This window comes from Crocodylus siamensis, chromosome 2 (assembly GCF_052110815.1).
Source record: "Crocodylus siamensis isolate JL-2025a chromosome 2, ASM5211081v1, whole genome shotgun sequence".
In the NCBI taxonomy this organism is placed as follows: domain Eukaryota; kingdom Metazoa; phylum Chordata; order Crocodylia; family Crocodylidae; genus Crocodylus; species Crocodylus siamensis.
Genome location: NC_143396.1, coordinates 257887495 through 257907406, shown reverse-complemented (window position 1 = coordinate 257907406; position 19912 = coordinate 257887495). Strand labels below are relative to the sequence as shown.

At 43.4% G+C, this 19912-nt stretch overlaps 1 protein-coding gene across 9 annotated transcripts in view; it reads right to left on the bottom strand.

The window, feature by feature from the left end:
• Positions 1 to 19912, bottom strand: part of TSHR (thyroid stimulating hormone receptor) — a 197691-nt gene that overhangs the window by 68947 nt on the left and 108832 nt on the right. For 7 of the 9 annotated variants that reach the window (XM_090033820.1, XM_090033827.1, XM_090033822.1 and 4 more), the window contains 2 exons: positions 8641 to 8715; positions 2056 to 2130 (listed from right to left, as the gene is read on the bottom strand). The exons of 1 other annotated variant lie outside the window; for it this stretch is intronic. In XM_090033820.1, the coding sequence (XP_089889946.1) occupies positions 2056 to 2130; positions 8641 to 8715 (150 nt within the window). The remainder of the gene's footprint in view (positions 1 to 2055; positions 2131 to 8640; positions 8716 to 19912) is intronic. One more of the 9 variants, XM_090033821.1, reaches the window with a different exon arrangement.

The window sequence follows — 19912 nt, the reverse complement described above, 5'->3', positions numbered from 1 at the left end:
ATCCTGAATTACAGAGTCCTAGCAAGTGAAAAGAACATATTTTGGGTCATCTAGTCCAAAGATTCAACTTGGCCAAATGGTTGTCCCGCAGTCCATCACTTTCCCAAATCCTTTGCACTGGTCATCTCCACAGCTTCTACACAGAGTTGTCTCAGAGCTTCTCATATCACAGACCTAAGCACTATAATGCTAGAAAGATCACAGAGAATGAGGGAAGGGAAACAAATCCACTACCTCTGAGTTTAAAGATAGGAGGAAATAGGTGGTGTCAGTTTCAGGAGGACTAAGAAAGCAAGCTGTTCCATTCATGTCCTCCCGTTCCTCCTGTTGGGTTCTACCTAACAAATGATTCTGCCAACACTGTTCTTTTTAATTAGTAAGTGAGGTGTGATGCAATAAGGATATCTTTTCTGACCACCTTGAGAGCTCCAAAGACTAAGAAACTCTAGCCCTTGGCCCCTTCTGGGGCAGGTTCAGTTTCATTACCCCTTATTGCATGCATACATGCTAACATTTAACTCTGCAACCACACTGATTCTAAACTTTTTCTACTGCTAATAATTTTTTCTCAAATATCATGTTGGGGTGATATATTCTGCTACTACTTCCACTCCCTAAAGTAATTTCAGCTACGTTTCTTTTCAGAAAGTTTGTGTAAATTAGTTTAGCTGCTTTTGAGTTATTTCAGCATGGATCTAAAATATTTTCCCTCTCTAGAGAGGTCTCAATCAGAAAATTTCCTTACCTGCTTTAAAATAGCTATGAAAAACATAAAAAAAAAAAGCTCATTTATAAGCCTTACCAAAATCTAAAATTCAAGGCAACTTTTTGGAGGAAAAAAGATTTTCAGCCCTTTAAAGTTATAGACATTTAAAACTATGAATGAGAAAAATATGCACTAACATGTTCTGTTCTTCTTTCAAGTGTTAGTGAAGTAAAATTATAATCTAGAAAATCATTAAGCAAAAGTGGCATCTTTTTACTAAACACATTCCATCCTCCTAATTCTGTCTTTACTTGAGAATAAATTGCATCGAATATCAATTGTGTCTTCTACGATAACTTTTATACTGAGTTAGCTAATTGGGTCAACTCCCTAGAAAAGATAAATTCTTGGGTGTATTCTCTCTGAATCTGACTATTAACTAAGTAAGTACTTGCTGTATTTTAAACTCCTGTTAAGCTTTCAAGGCTGGTATAGGCACAGAAGGAGATGGATGCAAGCATATCTTTTTCATCATCCACAAAACTGATAAACTTCAAGTGCAGATTATTTTCTTTATACTTGGGAAACCAAAAAGATATCCCTAATTAAGTATGCAGGGCCATTATATACATAAACTTATTTTTATGTAAAAAAATGGCAAATTTTAACTGAAACCACTGGCAAAGAACAAACTGAAAACATATTATTGTCACTTTTAAAGACACCTTTCAGCATAGATCTGCACTTTCAATTACGGTATTTCGGAAAGTTTTGTTTACCTAACAGTACTTCATCTTAGTGACTTGACTAATCCCTCAGGAGTATTAAGAGGTCTGTTAAGAACAGCTGGTATCCTTAGCAGTTGAGGACTGCTGCTACCAGTGGGCATGAAACCAAACTCTTCAACAAGGAATTTACAAGCTCAACTACCTTTCCTAGTTTTCCAGGTTTGCTTCTTGCACTCCTTTCTTCTACTTCCCCCCTTAAATTCAAACATAAATTGTGCAGAGCAACTTGTTTGGATAAAATAAACCTTCCCCTACATGAAAATCTTCACTGAGACTCTGAGCTAAGCCTAAACTGGATTTTTTCTTTTAAGAAAAAGGTTTGAAGGTGTTATGTTAACATTTCCCCTCCATGTTTTCTCTTGCCTTTTTCTTTTTTAGAGATCTGGAAGCAGAAGAGCAGAGATAGCCAGCTAAGAGAGAGAGACTCTTGCCAGATTTCCAAGAGACTTCACTTTGCCAGTTACTTGATACCTCCCTCTAAAAGGGAGATGATCCACTGTGGGATTGTTTGGTATGTAAGTGTAGTGCTGTTTTAACCAACTTTTCAGTGCAGATACTTACAGTAAAAAGTTTACATCAGATGAACAGATTTTGGTGAGGTCAGGAAATACTCTGAGTCCAGTGTTGAAAATCCCACTAACACAGGGGATCAAAAAGAAAAAAATAAGAGAGAAAAATCAACTTTAGCTATGCAATAAACATGGAATGGACAGAGCTTTCAGCAGAGCAGGGTGGCTCTTTCAAGCTCTCCACTGTTAAATGGAAAAACTAAACACACATAGAAACAAGTTATCTGTGGTATCTTGAGGTTTTTGAAGTGGAATCAAGCTTTTATTACACACAGAATGCTGTATACATCTATTTACAGTAAAGAGGTAACAATTTTTACTCTTGCCCCTGCAAGGGTCTTGTGGCTGGCCTGTTCCTGTTTTACTATCTGGTAGTTCCTGCTGGCCTCCTGGAATAACCACACTTCCAGGATACTGTGTGTCCAGAGGGACTTAATCTATATTGCATCTTCCTTTTTTATTAAATCCTAACTAGACTAATAACATTAAGAAAACAGCAATTACAAACTCAAACTAACATGTTTCAATCCATTTCTTTGGCTGTTTCAGAAATCTTCTATATCATAGGCCTTCTTTCTCTATGTCCTTGTATGTATTTGAAAAGTCACTCTCTGGGTCAGGTTCTAGGTCAACTTATAAACAGGTTTCAACTGGTGCCTCTGGGTGCCTATATACATGATCCAATGCAGTCTAATTAGAATGCACAGGGGTAGACTCAAGTAATTGAGTCTGCTCTGTGCACTAGCATTGCCACAGCATGACATGTATAAGCTCTAATGGTTTTAAAAATGGCCTCTTGGACGCTTTAACTAAATGAGCTTTAGTTAAAACAGCCTGTGGCCATTTTTAAACACATGGGGGCTTAATACATATGATGTTGCAGCGTTTTAATAAGAATGGCTCTTCGGGAAGCACTTTAATTAAAACGTCCCTCCGCCCCTGAGCATGTTTACAGGCACCCACTGTTTTTATTTCATTCATATCATCCTCATTGTCAGGAATATTAAACAGATGTTTGTGATTCCTTCTTAAGATTTGGCCTTCATCTGTTATTACAGAATATGATGGAGGTGACTACTCTTTGATTACTTTAGCTTTAACTGGAAATTGTCCATCTTGCCAAATTTGCACTGAATCATTATTTTTTTAACTGTGAAAGTGGTCTTGCCCCTTTGTTGTAATTCTGCATCTGATTTTACTTTCCCAGTCTTTTCTTTAGTGTCACAAACTCATTTGTCACCCTTTGTTTTTGCCCCATCTCTGGTACTTGAGTTTTTGTATGCCTGTTGTAGAGAAATTATGCTGGTGACTTTCCACATTGCAGTGATGTAGCTCTGCAGTTAAGCAGTTTTAAGTACGAATCTTCTCCTTCCTCCTTTGCTTTTTTAAATATGTTCTTCACCTGCATAGTCAAGCATATTCATGCAATACTCTCTTCCCTGCAACGATCTTGCTTGGCCTCTTCAAATTATATATATCATTTGCCCTTCTTTAAAAAATTCCTGTTCAGCTCACCCACAAGTTCCTCATCCATACTGTATCCTGGAATGCCACACTTCCTGGACACTCCACATGTCCAGAAGGGCTTACTTTATGTCACTTTATCCAAACCTGGGGCTGGGAGAACACTATACAAATCAGCATGGGATTCTAGAGATATAAACTGCAAAGATTTTCTTTTGAGGCAAAGCACCCAAACTTGCTTCCACCAGAGTCAACAGAAGTTTTGCATGATTCAGCTCCAACACTGTGGCATGAATCACTGGATCAGAAAAGCAAGGAGAATTTAAGTGAATTAGAGTCCACAAGAGGTGGTGAACTTTGAGCAGTATGAGAGAGTTACACAGGTCTGCAGAGGAAGATATCCTGTGAGTTGAGATAGGAAGACAAGGTAGGGGAGGAAAAGTTCTTAAAGCAGAGAGTAGGCTCTTCCAAGCCTTTGGGATAGTGTGACAGAGAAGTGACACATAGAAGGGACAGAGAGTGACTGTATATGTTCTGGAATTAAGAGGATGGGCCATGTTTGGAATATACAGAAAGGAGAAAGAGGTGGAGAGATGTGTTTTGGGAGAACAGAGTGCCCAATTCTCTGAGATGAACTGCTGCAATGGACTGATACAAGGAAGAAAGGAGAAAAGCAGCTTTTCTTTGCATTTTGGTTTTGGTGGAGGGAACCTCCAGGGAAAGGTACTGGAGTCTGGCTGGCAGGAGCCCTTTAACCCTGCCCCAACATGTCTCCATGCCCAAGTTTGCAAGGGGATTTAGTGTAGAGGCATTCCAGTGTAGAGGCTCTTTGACAGACTAGGGCTCCCCTTGTGGAGATCCAACACCATTAAGGCATTCGTATGCCACGGTGAATCAAGTACTAAGCTCTGCATTCCAAAGACACAGGGCATGCTGAAGTGAAAACTAAAGCCTGAGAGAGTCCTTGAGAGAGCAATGTCACAGGAGCACTGGGGTGCCCTGTTCCTAGAAGTGGAGAAGTGGAGCTGCCAAGCTCCAGAGGCAGCTCAGGTGCCGGTTGCTGTGGCAACCGGGCAGGCCATGTGACCGGAAGGGGGCAGGGCCGGGCCTTTATAAACAGCCCAGGCCCATGCCTAGGGGGCAGTTCCCTTCTGGCAGCTACAGGAGCAGGAGCTCTGTGGGAGAGCAGAGCTGATGGTTGCAGCATGACCACCTGAGTGGCTACGGCATAGTTAGAGAGCCAAGGAAGCGTAGGCCGTATGTTATAAGCCAGAAGGCTTCTTGTTTGTTATGTTGCAGCTGTTTGGCTTATGGTTTAGTTATTGTTATACCGGAGGACCGGGTGAGGCTATAGGGGCGTGAGGAGGCCTCACGGGATCTCCCCAGCTGCGTGGGGGTTCCCGGTGCCCTGTGTGGGCAAACGAGTGGTGCCTGGGACGGCACAGCTGGTTGGTGCCGAGGCGGCACAGCGGGTAGCTCTGCGTGGGCAATAGTGAGAGGCCCAAGCACAGCAGAGGACCCCGCCCAAGGGTCCTAGCACCAGAATGAAGCCTGTAGGGACTCGTGTTGGGCTCCAGGTGTGGGAGCCACACGGGTAAAAGCCTAGAGTAGGTGCTGTAAAGGTGACTAGCCCGGTGAGGGCGAGTCAGTCGCTATAGAGAGCCTGGAGAAGATGCTGAGAAGCCGTGGGAGCGGGCATGTGTGGAAGAGAGGCCCCAGGCGGGGCACGTGTAATAAGAAGCAACCCCAAGAGGGGTGTAGATTATTGACAGTTGCCCCAAGAGGGATGCGGGTCTAGAAGGCGTTCCGGAGGGTTTCCAGGATAACAGGAACCCCGAGAAACTGAAGAGGCCAGATAAGGCTCCGGCCGCCTGAGCCTATCTGGATACTTATTATTGACAGGACCCAGAGGGGCCAGGTAAGGCTTAGGTCGCCTGAGCCTAAGTGGATAAGTAGTATTGACAGGAACCTGGAGGGGCCAGGCAAGGCTTAGGCCGCTGACCCTAGTGAGGTAAAAGACCCAGACGGTGGTCCAGGGGGCCAGGTATGGCTACGGCCACCTGAGTCCCAACCAGGGATAGGATTTGGATAATTATTATTGACAGGAACCCAAAGGGGCCAGGAAAGGCTTAGGCCGACGACCCCGGTGGGAAGAACACCCTTAGTGAGCCCGATTGGGCTAATCAGTAGTAAGGGGCGCTGGTTGCGTGACAAGCCCAAGGGCACCGGAGAGGGGCGCTGGTTGCAAGACACGCCTAGGGGCGCCAGGTAGGGCGCAGAAGGTTAAGGACCGGATAACGTCCAGGAAGAGCTGAGAGGCTTGGGGCATGCTGAAGGGGAGGTAGGAGGCACGCATTGCCCCTAAGGCAGGGGTGCATTGAGGCACCCCAATCGGAATGGGGAATAATATTAGCGTGGTGTCCAGGGCGATAAGAGGCAGCCTCCCAGATTGAACCTTATAACATCAAAGACGTGGCGGGTGAGTAGAGGGTGCTGGATTGTCTGATTCACATGGCAGGGGGCACTACTGAGATCACGGCTGCTCCTAGGTCCCACTCCGTGACAAGCAAACCTGGCAAAGAGAGCCTTACATACAGAGACTGAACTCTTCTGTTTATGTTCATACAATTTAATGTGTCTTCTTTAAGCTAAACACAAATGTTTGGAGCCAGTTTCCATGCAACAATTTATTTTTTTAAATTTTTGGCTGGTTTGGGATATTTCACCACCTTGTATCAGACACGTTCATTATTTAAGATAATTTGAAGCCCAGGCCCTTATTCTTACCCTGGCAAAATACTGAATGGTTTCAAACCTTCCCAACTAAAGTAACTGTCATTTGACTATCCCTAGGTGACATCCCTAATAAGCAATTCATCTTGTTTTATCTTCTGTATGCTCTCTTTCTATCTTCTCTAATCTTTCTCACTCACGTTCTCAGAGTATGAGCTGTTCAGGGCTCTCTATACGTATGAAGCCCAACTGGACTATTAAGGGGACTTCTGCATTGCAAATTTTAAAAAAAGTGGTTTTACTATCCAGAATAGCCAGAGGAAACTATTGTTAAATCATACAAACTTCTTTCATCTGTTGTGGGAAAAATATATCCTCTGTTGCTTCTATTTCTTGAACCATGTAAACGGCTCCAGGCAATAAAATAAAATTCTATACAGCTAAATGCAAAGGGCTACACTTATGGAGGAGAAATCAACTACACAAATCCACAATGCAATACAGCAGAAAAGAATTTGTGTTTTATAGTGAATCACAGACTGAACAGAAGTCAACAATGGGATGCTGTTGCAAAAGAGGCAAATATTTTGGAATGTATTTCCAGCTGGGCTGTAAGACGTAAGTAGTACTTACTCTACAGTGCTGGTGAAACTTCAGCTGAACTACCTCTCCAGTTCTGGATAGTGTGCTTTAAGCAAGATGTAGACAAATTAGATAGAATCCAAAAGAAAGCAACACGAATAAGAGGCTTAAAAAAAACAATAAGCCCAATTTTTTCAATCTTTTGCCATAGCACTACTTAACCTAGAAAAGTGTAGATTGAGTGGGGGACACGAAAATAGTTTTCTGTATTGCAGAAAAAGAATAAGGTATAAAAACAGTGAACAATTGTTCTTCATGATCACCTGGGGGGCAGGGACAAGAAGAAATAAGACTATTTTGCAGCTGAGCAGTTTTAAGTTGAATCTGAGGGAAGCTCTGCTAACTATTAGGGTCATGAAACACTGGACTATGTTATCTAAATCTTTCACTGGAGATTTTTAAGAACAGATTAAATGAACATCTGTCTAGGATGCTATACTTCATCATACCTCAGAGCAGGGGGTTGGACTACATGAATTCTTAAAGTAGCTTTCTGCTTTACATTTCCAAGTAGAGACACATAATATTCTGCTATTCATTATTGCTAAAATTGTTTAAAATATTACTTTGAAAGGACAGAAACCAGATGTCTAGCTCTCCCTCAGTTTTGCAGAAATATTTTCTCTTACTACTGGTCTCCTTCAGAATGAAAGCATTACTCTAAAAGTGACTTGCAATAGAAATAAAGTTGTGCTTGTGTCCAAGTTTATGGTTCCCTAACATATAAAACAAACCTGGAAATTCATTTTCTCCTCTTTCCTGCATTTCAATCCTCCACTCAGAATTGTAAAGTCTGTTTTCTTCTTTTCTTTTCCGCATTAAAAACTTAAATTCTGGTTACCCTTATGTCTTAGAAGATGCCATGGATAAAGGAAGACTTCTAAAGACCCATTATTGTAATGGAACTTACAAGAAACTGTAAGAGTCTAACAATGAAATGGTCTAAGGCCATTCTTAAAAACTGTATGTAAATTCATATACTTAATGGATAAAATTATATTGTATTTTTCTCCCTAATCTTTCCAGTAGATTTATTAAGACCCCATTTTAATCATGTGCATAATATCTCCCGTAGAATTTCATCTGGTAATACCTGCGTCAAGTTTAATAATTTGTGAGTTTAGATTTAACATCCTTGAAACTTCTAAAAGTATACAACAAACAAGAAAAGCAAATGCAATAGTAGAAAAATAAAAATTAAAAAAGGGCATACTAATGTTTGTAAAGCCTCCTTCATGGCACCTTTTAAACTCTTCTACAAATGCTCCCCTCCCAGAATTTAATTGACTAGAAGTCTATAGGAGGTCCTGAATATTAAGTACAGACATTTACCCCTTTTAGCAAGAGCAGGTCAAGCTTATTGATGTAATTACTGTAGTGAAAAACAAACATAGGACATGGAAAAACTTCATGAAATTTTGTGCTAGAGATCACCCTATCCAGTCTCTTATATGAGGGCTTGGACTTCTGGGGTGAAGGGACTCACAGTCCTAGTCTAATTCTAGCCTGACCCACCCCCACTGCTCCAAAGGTGGGTCCTGAGAAGCTGGAACATCCAGGCTAAAACAGATTGCTTCCCTTGTCTTGCCTAGCCCTAGCTTAGCTAGTTATCTATTAAAATAATATGGGGGGGGGGCGGAAATTCCATCCAGTTCTGAAAGGGGGAAAACCCCCACCACATTGTAGTAGTGCACCATCAAGATAGATAATCTGTAGGCATTAAGTGTCAAATACTTACAGGTATTTTAAAAGTGGGAGGTTCTTAAAGGCATCTGGATCTATGTAACTTAGGTTCCTAACATTTCGAATTTCACTGTTAAAGAAATGGAAACAAATTAGCACACTGGCCGTTAATAATTTTTGTTCTTTTTGCTACATTTAACATTTAAAACAGCTGAACATTAATGTAAACTTTCAGAGAAACTAATCCTGCACTGAGCTTTTGCACTGGACTCCATCCCAGTAACATAACAAACTGACATCACACAGTGGAGGTGAGAGTGCTTTCTGCACACTCCTCTATTCCAGCATCACCATCTGGATAGATCTGATGTTGGACACTGAAAAGTTTTTAAGTAATGAAGAGGAAACAAAGATCTTTGGCTTATGTGTCCTCATACAATGTCAAGTTCTCTTTCTAAAATCAAAGCTATGGCATGAGTTTAAGGTTGGATGCAAATAACATTCAGAATCAAAGGTAATGTGGGAGGAGGTCTGTCTCAGAGGACTGGATAATAATTTTTAGTTCTGAAGAAGTTTAGCTCTAAAGAAAAAAAGAGGAACATCAAGATTAAAAATGTGGTTTTATTTTATGAGAGGCCACTGCAGGGGACTGTGAGTACCACAGACATAGTTAATGCTGGCAGTTAAATCCATACCTTCTCCTTTACAGGTAATAAGTACAATGATGTAAGTTAATATATACACAATTTGAAACACCTAGGAACTAATAAATATGTAGGAGGGGGCACCTCGAGTGGGGCCAGATTAGAATCATGGAAACCGGAGTTCTAGTTTTGGTTCTGGCAGTAACATTCTGAAACTTCCTACAAAATTCCCTCAGTTTGCTCTCAGTTTACTTACAGGAAGTAAGTAAACTCAGTTTACTTACAGGAAAATGCAAATAAATACTACTGCCAAGAACAAATTAGCACTTACGGGCACTGACAGATGTGGAAAACAAACAAACAGTGCTTTATCAGAAGGGAAAATGCACTAGTTTGACCCAGCTCCTCAGCATCTGTATAGATAGTGTGGTTAAGAGGGGCTTTTTGGCACTTTTATTTAATAGCTGATTTGATCAGTTATTAGAAAAAATCAGTTATTAGATAAAAGTGCCAAAAAGCCCTGGTGAAGTGCCCGATGTATACGGACATTGGGTGAGCCAGGTCAAACTAACCTGATGCCTCTTTCGGGCATGTGCTGTGCTCAGCACGGGAGCATTCCCAGCTGAAAGTAAAGAGCTATTTTTTTTTCACGTCCATAAGCAGTCTGTATGTTTACATATTCAAAGCACTTTAAAACAATTGGCCTCACAGGACCCTCTGCAGTTACTACCTATCTTGCAAAGACGATGCAAGGTTTAGTTAGGTCAAATCAGGGCTGCTGGAGATCATCTGGTCCAAGACTATCCTTAAACCTGAAGTTCACTGATTCACTAGCCTAGTTATTTTAATGCTATAAGACTAGGGACAATGCCTAAAGTGAAACTGGGTTAAAAGTAAGTAATGATATTGTGATGCATTATATGAAGCAATAGTACTACTATTCCCTGATACTACACACCAAAATGGTTCTTGGATACTCTCTCAATTTATCCCTACTTCTTTCAGTCAAGGGCATATTTTTCCTGTTGCTTATAATTCACAATAAGAATTCTTAGGTCTTGTTCAATATTAATCCTCCATCTTGTTTAGCCAACAAGCAACCCCCTGTGCAGTTACTCCATACATCATAATGATTATGCAAAGAATGCTCATGTAGAAATGTGTTTCCAAGGGATGCTTACCTGGTTTGCTTTCCATCACTCTAGCTACATGCCCCACCCGCTACAGCAGTTGGAATTTCACTGTTCTTACTATACCTGTTTCTTCAGAGACTCCTTCAATTCCCTATTAGATTTTATTCAACAGAAGTTCTCTCAGAATAAAGTAACAGACACTTCTGCTTGTACCCATGCCTTTAATTTCCTTTCTTATCATATTGTGATTGGTAATTAATACTCCCAGTTATTTAAGCTATCTTGCTGACATTTACAATTATTAACTGCAAGGTCTTCTTGGTAACATACAGGGTATGTCTATATGTGCACATTTACTAAGCAGTAACTGAAATTACTGCATGATATGGGTGCCTGTCTACATGTGCACAGTAAATATGGTGACTTACACCCACTTAAGCATAAATTTGATACCTGCATTATGCAGGTATCAAATTTATGCCTGATTAGTTACTGCTTAGTAATGAACATGTAGACAGACATCTTAGTGTGCAATAACACTATGTGTGGACTAACTTTAGTCCCAAGTCAGTTCACGCACAGCATTAATGCGCTTTAATGCCTGTGCGTGTAGACACCAGCCTGTTTCCACTTACTGCGCAGTGCATAACTGTGCAGTAAATTTAAGCCAGGCTGCCTGTAGGGCTTCTTGCAGAGCCACAGAGCTGCACGGAGCCTGGTGCCTCCCTCCACGGCTGTAGGGGCAGCAAACTAAAACTCATAGATTTCATAGATATTAGGGCTGGAAGGCACCTCGGAAGATCATCAAGTCCAGCCCCCCAACTGAAGGGCAGGAAGTCAGCTGGGGTCATAGGATCCCAGCAAGATAAGCATACAATTTACTCTTGAAGGTGTTCAATGTAGGTGCTTGAACTAACTCCGATGGCAGGCTGTTCCAGACCTTGGGGGCCTGGACAATAAAGAAATTCTTCCTTATGTCCAGCATGAAATGGTCTTGCAGTAGTTTATGACTGTTCAACCTTGTCATCCCTTGGGGCGCTCTGGTGAACAAGTGTTCCTCCAGATACTGGTGGTCACTCCTTATAAACTTATAGGTGGCCATTAGATCACCCCTGAGCCTGCGCTTTTCCAGGCTAAAGAGCCCCATAGCTCTCAGCCTGTCACCGTAAGGTCAACTCCTCAAAGGAGTTTTAGTTTGCTGCGCCCCAAGTCATTCAAGATGCGTTACACGGCTGAATTTCCTACAGCAGCTGGAATTAATGTGCAATACATTGCCAAGGCATGCAAACACTGACACCATTAAAGCGGTCCAAAAGCATTTAGCCTGCTTTAATGTGTTGTGCGCACATGCCCCTTGTTTCATCTTGGCCTTAGAAGCCAAGTCATGATAGGCTATCATAACTTTTCTTAAAATTTAAAATATGTACATGTTCTGATTATATTCCAATCCTTTCTCTAATGGCTGACAAATTGGAAATATATGATCCATAGTAGAGCCTAGTTTTCCAGAATTCACTCTGACAGTGTCCTACTTATTTTCTCTGTGTAAGAAGTAAGTATAGATAAATGTATTACAGGTAGACTTTTATATAATGTAACAAGGAGAAAGTCACTACAGTAATGCTAACATTCCTTTTGATCTCCCTTTTTTCTTCAAAATTGGGTATATGACAGGGGTCAGCAACCCCTGGCAAGCAAGCCAGAGCATGGCATGTGAGGCCATTTTACTTGGCATGCCACAGCTGGCTTCAGCTCTGAGCAGCTGCCACCAGCCACAGAGCCCAGACTGCTGGCAGCAGGGGGCTGGGAGGCTGCAAGCCCTGCTGCAAGCAGCCTGGTCTTCATGGCTGGCAGCAGCTGAGAACCCAGGTTGACTGCAGCCAGGAAACTGCAAGCAGCTTCACCACGCTCTGGAGCCCTGGCACTGGCTCCGTGGCGGCAGTGGGTACATGCTCGCCTCTAGGCGCACAGTGGGTCATGGCCCAGGGCTCCCCAACCCCAGCCCCACCCCCACTGTCTGCCTGGAGGTGTGTGTGAATCCACACTGCCACAAAACCTGGACAAGGGCTGTGGAGCCCAGTGCAGCTATTTGCAGTTTGCCAACTGCCTGCTCCAGCTTCCCAGCAACAAGGATCAGGCCCCTCACGGTTCCCTTGTTGTCTGCCAGTGGCTCTTCAGGTCGAGGCATAGCTCAGGGTTTGGGTGTTTATGTCACTGCAGCCAAAAATGCTGCCAACCCCTGGTACATGATCATTTTCTAATCCTTTGGATTTCTTTTTTCAAACCTTAAAACCCAACAAAATTTGTTCATGTGAATCTTTAGGCTTGAAAAAATGCAGTTTTGGGACATTGTCTTTTGGTAACTCTGCAGGGTCTCCATACTGCTGCTGCTAGTATAATATCTCATAATACACAATCAGCTACTTTACCTGTACTGCAGCTCAAGTACATATACTGCACATCCAATTCTCATTTGATTTAAATGGAAGCACCACAGAAAATAAATATGCAGAATGTGCTTATGAGATTAACAGCATTGAAGTGTAAGAGAAATTTCATCCTATGTGGGAAATCTTTTGTCAGTCCATAAGTAAGGCAGTGATTCTCAACCAGGATGCAATGAGATCCTTTGAAGGGAAGTATAAGGAGATAAGCTAGGTGTGAGAAGATAAGTTGATAAGCACAGACTGCCTGCCTGGCCATTCCCCTGATCCACTGCCCAGCAATTCTGCAAGGAAGTAAGCACCATAATAAATAATTTAGTTAATGAAACCAGGGTGCCAACTCTATTGACAGAAGTTAGTGAGGTGTGCCTTTACTCTAAAAGAGTAGAGAACCACTGGAGTGTGGACTTCAATGTAGCATCATTAATGGCTCCATTATGAGTGCAAAACACATGCAAAGAATATGCATGCCCTAACTGGTATCTTCACTGGCAGTCCTGGGGGTGCTTTCTACTCCACAGCTCATAGAGTCATTGGGAAAATACAGAGTGGAAAGGCTAGGGAAAGCAGATCAGACATTACATAGATACATGGGCCAAACATTTAGGATAAGGACAGACATTAAACATAAACTAGTTTAAGTGATCAGAAACTGGTTTAAACCTGTAACAAAACAGATGTTCAGTGCACAAAAGCCAGTTTTAAAATGGCTGAAACCAGTTTGAGATAAACCTGGTCGAATGTAGTATCAGACTTAACTGATTTAGGTCAAACCAGTTTATACAATGTCTGTCCCAGACCCTTGGCTGGTTTAAGATAAACCAGACTCCCCAGCATCCCAGCATGCTCTCTGGGCTGGGTGGGGCTCTCTGCCCTACAGCAGGACTGGCCCCTCCCCTCTGCTCCCTGGCCAGAGTTCCGGTAGAGACTTGCAGGCACAAATCATCTGCCTGGCTTCTCCCTGCTAAGCAGGGATTATTCCCTCCACCCCTCTGCCTTATGCAGACACCTCAGCATTAGCTAGCATACCACGTGCTGGTTACAGCCCATGCTGTGGGAGATGACAAAGGCAGACAGGCTTTTTGGAGGTAATCAACAGGTAGCTTAATGTCCTTCCCTGGAAAAGCTGTTTAAGAAGACCTTGAAGTAATGGAGAGAGGCTTGGTTTTCTTAATGGTTTAATAAACACCGAGTATGGGGTGACAAACATTCTCTGCTGGGCTGCTCAGGAAGGGGGAGGGGGAAACATCAGAGTGTCTTGCCAAGGCCTGGCCATGACCTCTCAGCTCAGCCCTGTTGAAGGGAAGGGAGGGCTGCTCTAGTGCTCCCTGGCTTTTAGCCTGAGCCACTGCAGGTATGTGCCTGAATTTTTTTCAGTCCAGAGGGGAAGTCTGTACTGTTACAAACTGGTTCAGCCTCGCTAGGTTAGATTAACCTGAAAAGATTGAATTAATTCAGGCTCAGGCTTTTTGAATGTCTGTCCCTAGCCTTAGTCCCCCTGGTGGTTACTACAGAATTGAAATGGTTCTGCTTCTATTCCCTTTACTTGTGGAACCTTTTCAAATCCCAGCTGACAGGCTGAGATTTATGTGCTTAAATAGGTCATGTATAGGTTATTAATAACTATGCTGCTAAAATTGGCGTTTCCTATTCAAATATTCTCTGTGCCCTCTAACAGTACTGGTTTTGTGAGAAACATTTCCATTCTTTTAAACACTGCCATTCTCCTTCCTTCCTCTTATTCCTTTTGTTAACTATGTAGCATAGCCATTGGTGGGATTCATTTTCTAAACATTAGATGAATATACCATATGTAAAATCCATATCCAAGATGCTAGGAAAATCATCCCTACGTGCTAGCAGCTGGATCCTTTGAGTAATGTATTTTCTAGTATTGCCTATAATTAAAATACTCAACCCCAGAGCTTCTTGGCTACATGTGTTCTTGTTGTGGACCAAAAATACTTTAGAAATGAAGGGTAGCCACAGATGCACAGTCCTCAGTTTGGAAAATGATTATGAGTTAAGTGCCCCATGGGTCCAATTTCTGGCCTGTTGCTATTCATAACATTTTGTATAAATCATTTGGATGAGGGTATTGAAAACAAGATGGCCAAGGTTACTAATGATTCTAAAATCTGAGGCAAAGGATAATGCAGGAACAGTCAGCTAGATTTTGATCAGTTAGGTAATTAGGCTAAAGGAGGGCAAATGCAGCTCAACAAAGACAAGTGAAAAATCAATTAGTCTGGGAACAAAATATCTAAATTGTCAGATAGGGCAGATTCTGAAAACAACGATCAAGAGAGAGGCTGGGAGAGCTTTGGGGAGAAAATCAGAGCATGCAATGCATTAAATAAGGGAAGAAGTATAGAAATACTGAGGCTACGTTGATTCAGTGCAAGGCAGCCTTGTGCAAAAATAGCCCAAGCTAGCCTCACAATTGTTAGCTCTGAAGTATAGTGATGTTAATATCGCAGTGGTCCTAAGCTTCTAGCCCATGGATAGCATCACACAAACATAACTGTACTGATTTTGGTTTCAGTACATGCAGAATTAACTTGGGGTATCTGTAAAGCACTGCCTTATACAAAACAGATGTAGCTTGAATGCTCTTGCTGGATTGGTGAGTAGTTACCAAGGTTAAAATTAAGATAAAAAGTGTATTTCTAGTGTATAATGTAATTACATATGTAGTTCAGAAGTGTCTAGGTCAGTGATTCCCAAACTTTTCCTTAGCGTGACCCCATTTATGACCCCATTTCCTTAACATGATAAGCGTGGCCCGTCACTCCCAAACCACAGCCCCCCACAACCTCAGGTGCCCCTCACTCCCCACCCACAGCCCCCACCCCCTCCAGGTATTCCAGGGCCAGAGCCCACAGCCCCCTGCTCCCCTCCTGCAGCAGTGCCCAAGCCCTGGTTGCCACCCATGAGAGGTGGCAGCTGCTATGGCTGGAACAGCATGCAGAGCCAGGCTCCCCCTCCCCACTCCACCCCATCCCTCCCTTGCAGGCAGCACCGCTGGAGTGGAGCCTGTGGTGGGGGAAGGATGTGGGCTTCCTGCTGCAGGCTTGGGGCTCCCCACCCTGCTGCCCTCTCCCAGTGGGCAGGACCAGGTGTGGGAGGGAGGGAGCGCCATGTTGCCATGGCTGTCAAGCTGAGGTGTCTCTTGCACACCCGGCAGCAGAGTGGGCACAAATCTGTGCCACTGCTGTGCCTCACCATGGTGGCCACGGTGGTGCAGCACTCCCTCCCATAATGGGTTCTACCTGCTGGGCCGCAGAGGCGGCTCCTGCCCCAAGTTGGTCCAGCCTGGCTGCAGCACCGGGCACAGAAATCTCATGGGGCACATTTATTGCAATCCCATCCTCTGATGGTGCAACCCTATTTGGGGAGTTTGGGAAGCACTGGTCTAGGGCCTCAAAGGAGATCAAGGTCCCCATAAACAAGGCACCATACACATTATAGATAGAGATACTGCCTGTTCTAAAGGAGCTTATACTCTTTGTGGACCAGGTGGACAAAAGGTGGCGAAGTAAAAGCAGTGTAGAAAGTCAGTGATTTACCCGAAGTCATGCAGCAGATTCAAGAGGAAACCTGAATTTCCTAATTCTCAATTGAGTCAGATGGACTGCTATACTTTTTCATGTAACTGAGAGAGACACAAATACAGATCCACCTAGAAACTGTGTATTGTTATACCGCTATAATCCGGGTCACAAAGAACTTTATTTGATTTAAAGGAAATCTGTACCTCTACCAAATAGTACCTGTGAAACACATTTAAGTATTTCTGATCTCATCATTTACAGGGCAACAGGACACACTCTGACCCACATCTTACATTAGCCTGGTAATCAGTGAACTCTCCTGGGTGGTGGGAGCTGTATGTCTGAACTTCCTCAGCCTGATAATCGTATGTAATATATCCATATGTCTTTTTTCCCAGATGAGTACTCTGATTGTTACATTACTATACAATCAATGGGTACTAGCACCAATATCACAAGCCATGTTTTTAAACTAAATAATTGTGACTGTTGTGCTGCGTTCTAAATTCAAAGCTGGCAGTGTGTGTTAATCCTCTGAGCACACACACAAAATTAGGTCCTTTGATGGGACTTAAACACAGAGATGTTCAGCTTAGCTAAGATAATACCAGTTCTCAACATACAAGGTAACAGAGCTTCAGATCCCCAACTGACAATTTTCCTGACAAAACCTTAAACACTTCTGGACTCCCAGACCCCCAAGGGATTAAGCGTGGCTTTTAGATGTCAGTGCATAAATTCTGTGTAGGTTCCACTCCAGGAGCCTAGGTGCATATTTTTAGATCTGAACATGAACTAGATGCTTCTTAAAACCTGAACTGACACAGCTAGACACTCAGGTAATTAAAGAAGCAACATATTTTCTTCCTGACCCATTTGTCTCCTGAGTGTGGGATACATAACTCCCACAGCTTGAGCCAAAACATAACCTTCACCTCCTTTTAGTATTTTAGTGACTCTGAGGACCATGGCAGAGAAGGAGGAAAGGCAGATCACAAGCACCCAGCATGGACTTACTAAGAACAAATCAGGTCAAACAAATGCATTCTCCTTCTTTGAAAAAGTAATTATTTGGGTGGATGAAAGGAATGCTGTGGATATAGATATCTGAATTTCAGCAAGGCTTTTTGACAATGTCACACATGATCTTCTCATAAATAAATTGAATAAATGTGAGATAGATGGAACTACTGTAAGGTAGATAGACAACTGGCTCAATAGTTGCAAACAAAAGGTAATTTTGAATGGATCCATGTCAGGATTGCAGGAGATTTCAAATGGAGTTCCACAAGGGTCTGTCCTGAGCCCAGTATTATTCAATGTGTTTATTAATGATTTGGGTGCTAGCACAGAAAACCTTCTGAGCAAGTCTGCAGATCACACCTTGGAAAGAATAATCAAAAATACAAAATGGGTAACCCCTGGTTTGATAGAAGCACTACAGAAAAGGATCTGGGAGACTTGGTAGATCACAGACATAATATGAGAATGTGGTTTTGGGATGCATCAATAAAAGTATTAGGTAAATGCCTATTTTCTTCAAACTCTCTAGGAGGCATGAGTTAGGCCACATTTAGAGTACTGGGCTTCACACTTTAAAAAAGAAGTAGAGAAGTTAAACAGGATTCAGAGGTGGGCAAAAGTAATTTTTTTTTCCCTTTTCTGCTACTCCGTGTGTCAGGATTTTTTATGCCTTCCTCAGAAACACTGGTTGTTGGCTGCAGCCAAGGCTGGGAATTTTGACTAGGGTGTGCCAATGCTCCTGCCGGGACAAAACCCAAAGGTCCCTGGATAAAGGGTCTGGCCCCTCCACTTATCCCACAGCCAGATTGGTACGGACTGTGGGAATTTTTGCCCTCCTCTGTAGTGGGGGGTATGACCCTCTTCCTGGGATCTCTTGAACATATTTTAACAACCTTAGCAGCAGCAGGATGTTGGCCACCATGGTCCCACTGCTTTACTTGTAGCAGATTAAGGTGTTATGCCTTATGTTGTATCTTGGTTGCCTGTAGTTTTACTAGGAGGTTAGACCATGTATAGGATGGTTTGGATAAGGATGATCCTGCCTAAGGCAGGGGCTGGCAGCCCTTCTGTATGATGGTATGATATACAGCATGGCAGTTTGGATATCATTCAGTAAAAGAACATAAGAATTACTATAATAGGTTAGACTAAAGGCCCATTTAGTCTCATATCCTGCCTTCAACTACAGAAATTATGGATGCTTTAAAACAGGCAGGGCTGTCCCTGGGGGCGGGGAAGGGGGCAAATCAAGGTGACTGCCCAGGGCCCTGTACTTTGGGGGGCCCCACAGAGCCAGGTGGAGCAGCAGCAGTGCGGAACTGGGTGGAGAGGCGGCTCTGCGTCTAGCCACTTGCTACCCCTCTCCCAATGGTGGTGGCAGCTTCTTCAGGTCCAGGCCCGTGGGATCAGAGCAGGGTGGGGCCCCCCATATGCAGATTTGTCCCGGGCCCTGCACCCTGCTTGGGTCGCCTCTGAAAACAGGGCTGGTGGCCCATGGGCCACATACAGCCTCTGGGAGGTTAAGCTGTGGCCCCTAGTCCCAGTGCTGCTTCCTGCATTGCTTTCCTGCTGCTGCCACTGGAGTGTGTGTATGGTCTCCCTCCCTCCCTCATCCTCCTTCCACTGCTTGCGCCCCACTCCTGTGGGGAAGGAGACTGTGGCCTGATGTTTGGGAGCTCAGGAGGACCCTGTATGGTTTGGGGGTGCCAGTGGAGTACAGCGGGGTCACCCACCATGCAGCACAGCACAAGGGGCCCCCAGGGCACTGCAGAGTGCTGCGTGTAGTACAGTGTGCAGCCCATGCAGCATGCATCCTAGGAGGTGTGTGGCCTGTGTGCCATGTGGCTGGGGAGGCTGCTGCCCCCACTGCTCAAAAGTTGGATAGCCATGCTTTAAAGAAAGAGAAAGAAACAGGGCTTGTATAGAGGAATCTGTCCCCTGTCATGCCCTTCCAGTCCTCAGGCTTATGAACCTACTGGTGAGGCATTAGGGATGTCCTGAGCCTGAGGTTACATCCTTGATTGTTGCCCGGATGGACCTGCCCAACACGTTTATATAATTTATTTTTAAACCCAGTTATACTGTTGCTGTCCGCAACACCCTGGAGAAATAAGTTCTACAAGATAATCACCATATTCCCCTCTTCAATAATCTCTTTTCCAAGCTGAAGATTCATAGTCTTTTCAGTTTCTCTTTATGTGGAAGCCACTTCACATGTTTGAACAGCATTGTGGTTTTGTAATTTGACTGCATCCTTTGTGAAACACGGGCCATAAACAAACATTCAAAACACCAGAGGAGGAATTATTTCAAGTTAAGTGGTTTTCTCTAAATGACCTAGTTTAGACTGGGAGTGAACAGTATACATCTTTGCTCTTGTGGGGTGGGCCTGGGAAAGGGTACACAGGCAGCCTGTGCTGGTTGAGGCCCACAGGTGTGGGGCCACTTCTGCATACTTCCCATTGTGCCCTGCAGGCTTCTTGGGTTGTTGGAGACTGCTGAGCACAGCCAAGCATCCAAGCCATCCCT